Source organism: Microtus oregoni, unplaced genomic scaffold, assembly GCF_018167655.1.
Source record: "Microtus oregoni isolate MIOR12 unplaced genomic scaffold, Mior012 000035F_ref0000213, whole genome shotgun sequence".
In the NCBI taxonomy this organism is placed as follows: Eukaryota; Metazoa; Chordata; class Mammalia; order Rodentia; family Cricetidae; genus Microtus; species Microtus oregoni.
In genome coordinates this window covers 26,414,474-26,426,622 of record NW_024543094.1, presented here as the reverse complement: position 1 = coordinate 26,426,622, position 12,149 = coordinate 26,414,474, and the positions used below count along the sequence as shown (strand labels likewise).

Genomic DNA, 12,149 nt, shown 5'->3' with positions numbered 1-12,149 from the left:
TAATTCTTTTGCTTATTTTCCTAGGTTTCAAGAAAGGCATCCATGTAGTGTAAGAGCATCACAGAATGATACTCATGCCTCTTTTTAAGAACTGTTGTTTATTTTTACTTCGTTGTTTTCCTTGGGCTTTCAGTGATGTTTTTGGAGTTCTAGTAGGATTTAGAAGCTCCTTTAATACAGTAGTTATAAGGCAGATAGCAAAGCTTTACAACCCCATGGAAACTTCTACTAAGGAATGAGAGAGATGAGGATAATCAGTGAAGGCATAGTGAAAACCGCAGGGCCGAGAGACACACTTGCCCTGCAGTGGCTCTTCCTGAGCACTTGTCCTTGCTTGTAACCCCTACACACCCAGAACTAAACTGGATGCCTCGATTTCCATACTGTGTTAACAGAAGCTGCTGGTTCCCTTTGAAGGGCAGCTCTGAGCAACTGAATACATGAAGATGCATACTTTTTTTTTTGTTTTCCAAAAAGTAGAGAGCACTGTGAAGCAGTGGTCCTAGTAGACATGGGCACAAAACTGGAATTGTGGTGTATAGACTATGAACTGTAGACACGGGGATAGCATGCTTTTCCCTAATGTTCTTTCCTGAGACATTTCCCCAAAATATTTTATGATGGGTATTCTTCTTGCGTAAAACTTAAAGTTTATAATTAAATTGTATAGTGATGGATTAGCATATAGTTTTTTTCTTTCAGGTAAATGAACAGACATGTCTAAATGATCTTTAAAATTTATGAATAGATTCGAATAATATTTAATGAAGAAATTATTTGTCTAAATGGTGAAAACAAGTTTTTAGGGTTTTTTTCCAGTCTACATCATTAATTTATGTATTTAACTGGACATGCCCTATATGCATATCCAGAACTATCTCCCTAATTGACTGAAGGGCTGGCTGCCCAGGGCCATCATGGTTTCCAGAGGGCAATTGTTTTGTCATTCCTTTGTGTGGCCTGCATGGAACTTAGCAGACAGTTGTAATTATTGTGAATTGCTGTAGAGACTTACTGTGTGGCGGACACAGCAGTGAGCCACATGGTGGTTGAGGAGATTTTTGCCAGGAGTTGAGGAGGGAAGTCATTGCTCTCAGCTTCCTCTGCTCCCACAGGAAAGTCTCCTACTTAGCAAGAGTAGAAGCCTGGATATTAATAGTGATTTTTATTATTTTTTCCTCATGGGTAGAGTTTGATAATATTCCTAACAACTCTTCACATTAAGTATGAAAATTGGGTTGATAATCTTAACCAGGACTGTTTTCTGGAAGGATTTGTGGCTTAATCATAGTTTAGTAAATTTATAGTAATTGCAATCTAAGTAATTATCTTGGCTACCTCTCTTTGATGACCTACCCGAATACTAAGTACAATTTATAATAATATCATAATATAAATTCACTCACAAACTATTAAATAAGAATCTCCATTCAACTTAATATGATTATTATCTGGAGAAAGTATTGCAGGTTTTAATTTGCTAATCATTAAACTTCTTTAAAGAATTGATTTCATGCACCATTAGAATGCATTTGCCTTTTATAAAATATTAAACTCACAACACCTGAGAATTATATCTGTTCATTCCTTTTATTATAAAAATTGACCTGAATAAATAAACCTATTATAGGTATATGCTCAGCCTGATTAAACTAAAATGGCAAACTATTATGGTTTTAATAGCACATGTATTATACATCTTTTTCTAATGAAGTATATAATTATACAAACCAGAATGAAGGCCATAGTACTAAAGTGCTTTCACTGATAGCTAGTTTGCTTACAAATACTTTAAAAATACAGACGTATTTCTTTGGATGCTATTCATGAAGAAAGCTCCAATCATCTCCTGCTGAAATTTCTGCAAGAAAGTTGGATACATGTGGAATCCCTATCAGTCTTAAGAGAGCCACTGGTTATGTTTTGGGAACTAGTTTGTTTGGTTGCTGTTTTATAAATTATTGTTGATAATATATTGCTATGAATATATGCAAATTTGCTAAAACTGATGTGGTTTATGAAAAATACAGACATATAGAAAAATTCACATACAAATTCATGCTTTTTTATGGGTTTGTGGTCCTTTTTTATAGCTTCTGTACTCTATTTTAGGTGGTTTATCTAGAAATCTAAGCTCATCAAGAAATAAATGATGTCTTGTTTGCTTGGATGTTCTGGTTTGAGTGGGTTTTTGTTTTTGTTGTTTGCTTCCTTATTTTCAAGTCAGAATCTTGCTTTGTGACTCAAGCGTCCTAGATACAATCTGTGCAGCTTGGGTTAGCCTAAACTCATTCTGCTTCTGCCTCAGCCTTCTCAGTGATGGAGTCACAGGCAAGCACTGCAGTCGGATTTTATTTGGGCAGCCCGATCACAAATAATGACATAATACTTCTTATTAATTATCAAAGCTCAGGTATAGCTTAGGCTTATTCCTAACTAGCTCTTATTATGTAAATCAATCCATTTTATTAATCTATGTTCTATCATGTGTTGCTTCCTCTCTTCCATCTTGCACCTCCTGTTTCTTCTCCATATTCCTGGTGTCTTCTGCATGCACGCCTTGATTCCTCCTATACCTCCTGCTTAGCTATGGGATATTGAGCATTTTATTACACTAATCATAGCAAATACATCTTCAAACAGCATGCAAATATCCCACAACAATGCACCACCATGCTTGGCTCAGAAACTATGTCCTCTGATTGTCTTAATTAGTGGCGAAGATGGTAAAAATTCAATGAACACGATTTTGATATATTTTAACATAAGAGGATGGTACTTATGAAACTCCTGATTGTTTTTTTTGTTTTATTCTTTGATAGGTTCATATGCGTATATAATGAATAATTTTAGTTATTTTCAGTTCTCATGCCCTCTCTCATCCCTCTCCCTTCTCCCATTGAAACTTTCCCAACAAGTCTCTTTTGTATTTTCGTGTGTGTGTGTGTATGTGTGTGTATGTGTGTGAGTGTGTGCACGTGTATGTGTGTGTGCATGTGTATGTGTAACTCACTGGGCATAAAGTTTAATTATGGTTGACACATGAGCATGGGTTGGGGTTATTTATTGATGCATGGGCAACTTATCAGTGTTATACCATTAAGGAAAAATGATACTAGTTCCCTAAGCAACCACTAGTGAAGGGATGAGACCTCATGATCTCCTTTCATTCATGGTAAAATGAGGACTGGCCAAGTCTTGTTCAGGTCTTGTTCAGGTAACCACAGTGGCAGTGAATTCCTGAGTGTAATGTAGATGTGATATCTTTTACCATTTAAAATTTTATTTGTTGCAAAATTTATATAATTTTAAACCCTCCCTTAATTCCTCTCCAATGCCTTCTGTGTTCCTGCTCCACTCTGACGCAAACATGCAGGAATAAGGGTCCCGAACTGTGAGGAATTGAAGGGGAGGATCAGGGATGAGAATTAAGAAGAGGGAAAGCTGGAATCAAGAGGTCTGCATGAACAGATGACTCCTACTTGAAAGCTGAGGAAGAAGCACAGCATCTTCCACACTGTCTGCAGGGGGAAAGGGACAGAGTCAGCTGAAAGCTACCATGCCATGGGGTGGAGTCAGCAGGAAACTAATCAAGCAATATTGCACAAAGGGATCACAGGGTTTCTCATGTGTCATTGACCAATCACACAGTGACCTGGGGACTGATAGCAACAGCCTTTTAGTTGGGGGAGGAGTCAGGTTCCTAGGTACCAAAAACCTTAACTCTTTCAAGGCCCTGGCCCTGGCTCCATACTACAACTTGTCAAGTATACTCGTGGGCAGGAGTGCAGAACTATGCTCCTTTTGCCTTTTCATCTAGGCCTCTGAGAAAGCTTTAGATTGGTCTAGTCCTCAACAACACTCCCACTCAAACTTATAATTCTTTTATAATTGTTATTGTTTTACACATACACATGCGCACGCACACACGTGCGCGCGCGCACACACACACACACACACACAGAGAGAGAGAGAGAGAGAGAGAGAGAGAGAGAGAGAGAGAGAGAGAGAGAATTCACTTAGTTTTGCTCATTTCTACATGATTTTATGGTTGACCAGAGAGAGAGAGAGAGAGAATTCACTTAGTTTTGCTCATTTCTACATGATTTTATGGTTGACCAGAGGGGCTTGTTCTTGAAGAAGACTGATCTCCCGTTTTCAACAGCCATTGATGGCCTATAGCTCTTCATCTAATGGTGGAACCTTGTGAAATTTCCTCATATGCATTGGCATGAAGATTTATCAGTATGCAGTCTTGTTTAGATAACTATATTGTCGTATATGCCAGTTTTCCTGGCATATCTACATAAGCTACACTATATTGCAGCATGTGTCCTCGTCTTCTGGATTTTACAATTGTTCTGTTCCTCTTCAGGGGATTCCCTGAGCCTTAGGTGTAGGGGTTGTGTTATAGACAAGGAACTCTTTGGTGTGGTTATACATATACATTATTCCATCCTCCTGTTCTTAAACTCTTTCTGCCCACTCTTCCATGATGTCCCTTGAGTGTTGGAGGGGGTAATATAAAATTAGGTCAAAAATTTTACCCTCACTTTTTGGATTCTTTTTACTTTTTCACAGTAATTTTTTTTAGTAAGCATGATTTTTTTTTTGTTAAGGATATAGTAATTTTTGTTTCATTTTTTTTTTACCATAGCATCTACAGTAGAGTAATAGAAATCTTAAAAACAAAGTTGACTGACATTTTGAGAGCTCCTGGGAGAGGGGGAGTCCATTTCCTTTAATGGTGTGATTGCTGGTAGGTATACCACACTCAAAAGTAGTGGGGCAGCACAAATTGGCATTGATGGTTTAAAATAAGCAAACAAACAAAAACAAATAAACAACAAAAACAGAAGAAGACTCAAAGGTGGTTTAGAGGGAGGAGTTGGGAACGGTATTGTGATTATGATCAAAACAAACCGTTTGCATGAAATTCCTAAAGAATTATTGATCTTTAAAGGAACATAGTTAACTGCATGATAAACAGATTTTTAAATTAATCTCCTTAATTACCAAGATTTGGACTAATCTAGAGATTGCCTGTGCTGTTGCTTCTCGGATTTCATAGGCACCGAAAACATTTTGTTTTACTGTTAGTGCTCGAAGTCACTTGGGGTTAGGCAGAGCATTCGGGCATTAACCTCAGGAATTTGTGTGTGTCCTCGTGCAGCACCTGTTCTTCCCGGAGCTTACCAGCAGAGTCACTCCCAAGGCTATGGGTACATGCACCAGACCAGCGTGTCATCCATGAGGTCCATGCAGCATTCACCCAACCTAGTAAGTGCTGATGTCAATCCATCCTGCTTGGTGACAGAGTGAGGAGAGCTTGGTGACAGAGTGAGGAGAGCTTGGTGACAGAGTGAGCAGAGCTTGGTGGCAGAGTGCTTGTCTAGAATGTAAGGTTCTGAGCTCAACCCCCAGCATTGGAAAAAAAAAAACCTGACACATTGCTATCTGTGTAGGTCACAGATAATAAACACTGCACCAAGCAATAAAACAAACAAGACGTCTAGCAGCAAGGATCCTTTTTATGTTGCTTTTATGTTGTGGTGATGAAACACCGTGACCGAATGCAACTTAGAGAGGGGTGAGCTTATCTGGGCTTGGGCTCCAGAGGGATGAGAACCCATGCTCAGAACAAGGAGGCATGGTGGCCAGAGCACAAAGTTAAGACATCACATGTCAACTGTAAGAACAAAGCAGAAAAGTAATCTGGAACTAGGGCAAGTCTATATTCTCTTAATATCAACTTTCAGTGACATATTTTCTCTAGCATGGACATATATCTTAAATTTTTCCATGACTGGAGATCAAATATTTAAATACCTTAGCCTATGGAAAACATTTCTCATTCAAACCACCCCAGCGTCCCAATTTTTACTTCATGATTGGAAAGACCTGGGTATACTCTTCATCCAGGCCTAAGGAGGTACAGGTATGCCATAGTCAGGTTAAAGAGTTAAACTTCATGTTCATCACAATGGCCTCAGAAGTTGAATGGACATAGGCAAAATAGCTGACGGAAATTTAAATGTTTTTAACACAAAGGAATAGTAAGTAGACATCTCAGTTACTCTGACGAACATAGTATCCAGGTATTGAGATGACATGCTATACTCCCAAATCTGTTCAATTATCACATGCAATTACTGCATTTTAATTGAAAGTCTATGAGTGACAGTATCCTTACAACACCCCTATTAGCATTCGGTTGAGATTCAGAAGGATGATTGCTTTGTGGTCTTATTCGGTGCTTCATGCTGAAGTTGCATCTCCCAATACTTAGAAGCAGGTGATGTTCTATAAGGTAGTCAAGTGCTTTCAGGTCCTTTGTGTGCCTGCCATGTTCCTCAGTCTCTTTAATCCATGAATATTTTTGCCTTTGAGATATACTGACTATTAATATTAGATGAACTATTAGTCTTGAACTAAAACAAAGAGAAAAACACACTTTAAAAATTTTCACTTTAACAACATGTTCGTTATATGTACATCAAAAATCAGAACATTCTACAGGAAATTTATGGCACTGTGATCTGAAACATGTAAAGTTTAAGTAAATTATTTCTTTTATATATTCTTAAGAGGGAACAAAAATTTTTAGTACTTATTTCGGAAAAGTTCATTTTCTATACAAGGGGGAGACATTGACAGAAATCCAGTGGACTATGGGCTTGCTGTCAAGTGGGGGAAGGGGCTAATCTTCTGAAGAACGAGGGATGGGGGAAAAATCTACATTTCTAAGGCTTCTGGGATTTTTCTCTTTGTTGGACCCAATGTTATTCTTTCGAAGAATATTTTTAGGCAAGCACACTATTTTAATTATTGTATTTCATCGTTGTCTTTTAAGGTTGAATTATTGTGTCACCTTTTGGGATTGTTGCTTTGATCTTAGATCTGTCTTCTCTAGATGAACAAACTTGAGATTTCTAGTATTAAGTGGCACCTGTGGCTTGCAACTGCCCAGAGGTAGCAATGCCTATAAGCCTTCATACTCATCATGGTGTGGTGGTTTTTTGGCAACCAGATTTGTACCTGTGACTGCAATACCCAATCACTTCTTCTTTTCTCAGAGGACCTACCGAGCCATGTACGACTACAGTGCCCAGGATGAAGATGAGGTCTCCTTCCGAGATGGTGACTACATTGTCAACGTGCAACCAATTGATGATGGCTGGATGTATGGCACTGTGCAGAGAACCGGGAGAACGGGCATGCTCCCGGCAAATTATATTGAGTTTGTGAATTAATTCTTCCTCCTCGCCCTTTGAGCTTTATTCTGATGTATTCTAAACCCAATCTTTTTAAAAGATAGAAGATACTTTTCAGATAAATTGGCAATTATTTTACAATAATGTATCCTTACTTTGACAATTAGACATACAGGTACCAGGAGGAAGGAATGACTTTTGGGCTGGAAACAGCAGCATCCGTAGTAATTCCTGTAAAGGAAACCATTAGGTCTGGAGACCTGGTGCTGCTAATTGTGTTTGTGGTTTCATTTAGTTGGCTATTCAACCCTTCTGGGAAATGTATTTTTGTAGACTTTAATAGAGATGTTGAATGTCCCTTACATGTAACAAGTGTATGAAACTTCTTAGCTGTCACCTGGAATCATCTGAAGCCAATTCTCATAGTCCAGCAACACAGCCAATAATTTAAAAATTGTTCAGCTTTTGAATCATTGGGTAATTTTCAATTCAAGTGAGAATTGCCTAATATAATAAATGGGAGCAGTGGCAGAATGAGTCTGGTTAAAATCATATTGACCGTAGCCTTTGGGAGCAGGCAGGAAACTTGCCCTTTCCCTAGGCTCCCCAAGATCTAGTTATTTCTCATTGTTTCAGGGTATAGCCTATATTTCTCAGTGTTTCTTGGTATTTCACATGCGTTTCACGGCGCAGCCAATCTCCATTTACATTCTGTGGGGCAGAGCACATGCTTAGGTCCCCAGACCATCAGGACCGGTAACTTCACAGCTACTCTGCAAAGGGCAAAGTTCAATGTCATCTGTATTATTTCCCTAGTAGCCTCTATCCTGTTGCATGTCTAGTGGGCTTAAGCTTCTGTAACAGGGCAGCTGCTTGCCCATCCTTGTTATAAAAGTCAGCAGTGTGGCTGATCTTGCCCTGCCCTTTCTTATAGTTGCCAGCTCATATGAAAACATTTTGAAAAGTTGCATGAGACTTTCTTGCTGTATTACACTCTAGCTTTGAAAGACTCATGCCTGAGGAAATACACATATATTCTAGTAAATAGAAGACTTATGTATTTACTGGATAGCTTTCGCTCACTTAATGCTACTACCATCGATTTAAAAGCGCAATGAATTGGACAGCATTCTGCGTAAGGGGAAATGGACTATACAGTATAGCGGAGGGAAAACGAAATACAAAACAGTAAGTAGAAGTTTGCGCCACAATTCAACGATTTGGTCTTATATTTTGACAATTGGTCTTCATACTCTGGGATGGAAATATAGCCACTAAGTATGTCTATAAAAAGGATTCTTTTCCCAACCTTGGTTCTCATTTTCTAAATCACATTCAGGATTAGATAAGAAAATCATCGGAGATTTTTTTTTTTTTTTTTTTGGTGCAACCAACAGATGATTCACTAAGAAAGAAATAGATGTCTTGTTTTGAGTGTTCAGGGTTTGTATAAGTCACAGCCCCAAGTAGAACCATTACTATTGTATCTTAAATTTGCTCTGCAGTCTGCAGTCAAAGTTAGTGGATGTCGGTGTTTATCAAACTCTGTTTTTCTCATGGTGCCTCCTACTGTGACTTGAAACAGTGTGGCATTCATTTGAGATGTGAAACAGGAGAGATCAGTCACAAAATTGTGAGAAGATACTGGGATTGTGGGACTATCCACCCAATGTGTTCAAGGAAACTAACAAAGCACCCACCAGTGAAAAACATTTGAATGAAGTGTTTATGAGGCCAAACTCAAAGCTGATTTATTGAAAACTTTGAAAGTGAGTCCATACTTTTGAAAATCAGTAGTTTCATTAGATTTGCCTTAAAGAAAAGTTTTATTACACTGAGCTGTGTTTCTGTGATACCGATAGAATATTAAAAAGAAAAAAATAACTGAGATTTTTCTGGAAAGGGTTCTTATAGCTTTGTAAATAAAGAGCTGAGCTAACTTTCTGTCATTTGAATAGCCAGTCATAATTAACCTTCCTAACTGTTTTCATGTCTTGAACACACACCTAAAAAACCAAACTGCACCTGCAATAATTTTACAAACATCTTGAAACTAATAGCAAGAGTGATAAGCTGGCTCATTTCTGTTATGTGTCTTTATGTTCCCCCAAGCAGACCATTTGTGTGTGTTTGTGATAATTAAAAAAAAAGAGTCGTTGTTGATTAAAACTTCAGGCTAAATGAAGGAAAGGTATGATTTTTGATAATTGTGTGCAGGAAGCTCAACCGAAGCTGACTTTGAAATGATGCTGGACATCAGCTAGTCTCCACAAGGTAGCAACTCAATGGCCCACGTTTTTGGCACTCATTAATTTCAAAGTCAGATTTGATGAATGTCAAAGTTAGTCCATATTTTGGAAATAAGTGTCCTAAATGTTGAGCTTTACATAATGTTTGCATAGCAAGATTTTTCTATTTTAAGTCTTTCTGAATTAAGATCTGATCTGGACTCAATAAGGGGCAGTTATTCTCAATACAGACTGAGGCAGAACCAGACAACGCATGCTCTTGATAGTTGTGACACTGTTACCAGCACATGTAAGGATGTTACCCACCTCGTCAGAAAAGAGGAGCCCAGATGTGTCATATCCAGATGCCATCTTTTTCAGCATCATTAGAAAACGCTATATTTTTTAATACACTTTCCACATGCCTCCCTCCCCCTTGCAGTTTGGCAGCCAGTATCTCACGTGTCACACTGACAGCTAAAGATGAATTTAAAAACAAGCCCTTTAGAAATCAACCTAAGGGAAACTAAATGCCAAGCACAGCAAGCGTGCACCTGTTCCTAAATGCGGTGCTTTCTCAGGCCTGACAGACGCACAGGAAGATGCTTGAGACGCTTCTCAAGGACTCTGGAGACAAATGTATTTGGTTCATGTTCCTCTTGAGAAAAGTTTAACAACAGAATATAATGCTTTTGCTGTAAGCTTTTGTAGTAGATTTGAAAAAACTTTCTTTTTCTCCAGAGAGCTTACTATTTCTAACCTGTGACAAAATGAATACTTCACGTCCTCATTGTGTTCCTACGTGTGCAGCAAACCCAGTTTGGAACTTCGATCTGGTTGTCCTTCTTCATGGAGCCCCTGCATCTTCCCATGTATCTCAGTCTCCACAGAGCACCTAGGAATGTCTAAGCACAATTTGCCCAAGCACCCTGTGTGGGGATGGGTGAGATTAGGACAGTCCCTCTCTCACCAAGGCCCTTTGTTTCAAGATGATGATGTCATTTGGCCAGTTTTACTAAAGTCTTTCATTCCAGGTCTTCTCTGTTCTGAGGTTCATAGCACTTCAGGAATGCTGGGAAAACCTTTTCCACAAGTGACACACCCAGTGTTCAGGTTCCTTCACCTCTAGTGGAATGCTTTCAGTGAAATTATAAAGAATATAAGTGTGTTCTTTAATAATGCAGCCCTATATACAGTGGATATAGTTTATACTAATGTTCTAATATAGATATATACAAAATAGGTGCCTTTTGATTATTCTTGTTTATCATTATGGTTTTGGAAAGGAAACCAAGCAAGTAAGCTTCTGCATATTCTATAACAATATTTTATGATACATGATTGCTATTTTTGTGGTGAGAAGTGGGATGCACCTAACTGAAAGATGTTACAGGTTGTATTTTCCTTCTTAAGGTTTAGAATTTTAGAAAATACCGACTTCTTCCATTTTCTGAAAAGTTGGGTTTTTTCTTGTGGATTTATATATAGTTGAGAAATATAAGCATTAAGTTTAAGTTTGGGGTTTAAAATATTTATGGTGAGATAGATTAGTTATATTATGAGGCTGAATTCACTGCATATGATGAGCTTTATGACTTGATCTTGTGTTAACTGTCTCTGATAATCTGAATGTGGCTGCATTGCACTTGTATGGGGTAATACAACGTAATGAGAACGCATTAGTTGAGTAGGAAGCTATGTAAACTAACTTAAGATGCTAAAATGAAAAACTTTCTGAAGAATTCCATGCCTCTTAGGGCCCTTTTTCAGGCAAGTAGCTGTTAATAACGGATGACCAAAAGAGTCAAGACATTGTGGGTATATTCTGTGGTCATCATTCCAGGACACATAAGATGCTAGACTCCTCAGGCTTCCCTGGGCAAATGTCCTTCCCAACTGTCCGCGACTTCAGTCTATCCCCAGGACTCCACATGCTTACTGTGTCTGATGTATGGTATCCTGTCTGCATAGCAACACATCACTGTTGTCAATTATTGTTAAAGATGGTTTCCTTTAAAGGAGAGAGAGAAAGCTGCAATGCAGCCACCTTCCTTTGTGTCCATACAGTGGATTGCTAAGCATTTTGGAAGTAGCAATAAGCGTGTAACAGGCATGATATTTGTGGAACTGTTGACTTTTGACCTGTGATAAAAACACAAATTGGAATGGTGTACTTTGGATTCTGTTTGCTTTGAAATATGTACAATTGTGGTTGGTGATTAATTTGTAAAACTGTACTAATTTTAAGAACATAATGATTTTGAAAGAGGCAGTAAATGATTTTTCATTGGAAGGGGATCACAGAATGATATAAGGTTATTAGTATAATTTGGCTTTTGTTATGCAAATTGTTAACACCAGCTATTAAAATATATTTTAGTAGAAATGCTTTAATTCATGTTTTTTTTCCTCTACACTGTGACTCTTTAAGCCTTGGTGGACCAGAGGCACATTGTGATGTGCAAAGGACTAACCTATGCAAATGAGTTCCCTTCCTATTGCTGTCACACTAAGCATGTGCTAAGAAATGATTTCTCCTCATAATGTACAGCAGTATTGAAATAGCACAGAAAGCCTGGCCTCCCATGCATTACACTGTAGTCCCTCACAGCCCTTCAAGGCCACCAAAACCATTAGCATTTGTGGAAATCAGATTGTTATCTATTGGAACTACTTGAATGACGCCAGGAGGAAAATGACAGACATG

At 38.3% G+C, this 12,149-nt stretch overlaps 1 protein-coding gene across 11 annotated transcripts in view; it reads left to right on the top strand.

Annotated features, from left to right (window-relative positions):
• The window catches only part of Nebl (nebulette), a 347,437-nt gene extending 338,820 nt beyond the window's left edge, over positions 1-8,617 (top strand). For 10 of the 11 annotated variants that reach the window (XM_041630597.1, XM_041630596.1, XM_041630586.1 and 7 more), the window contains 2 exons: positions 5,174-5,280; positions 7,077-8,617. In XM_041630597.1, coding sequence (XP_041486531.1) covers positions 5,174-5,280; positions 7,077-7,253 — 284 coding nt within the window. In that variant the 3' untranslated portion in view covers positions 7,254-8,617. The remainder of the gene's footprint in view (positions 1-5,173; positions 5,281-7,076) is intronic. The other variant, XM_041630592.1, reaches the window with a different exon arrangement.
• The last annotated feature ends 3,532 nt before the right edge of the window (positions 8,618-12,149 follow it).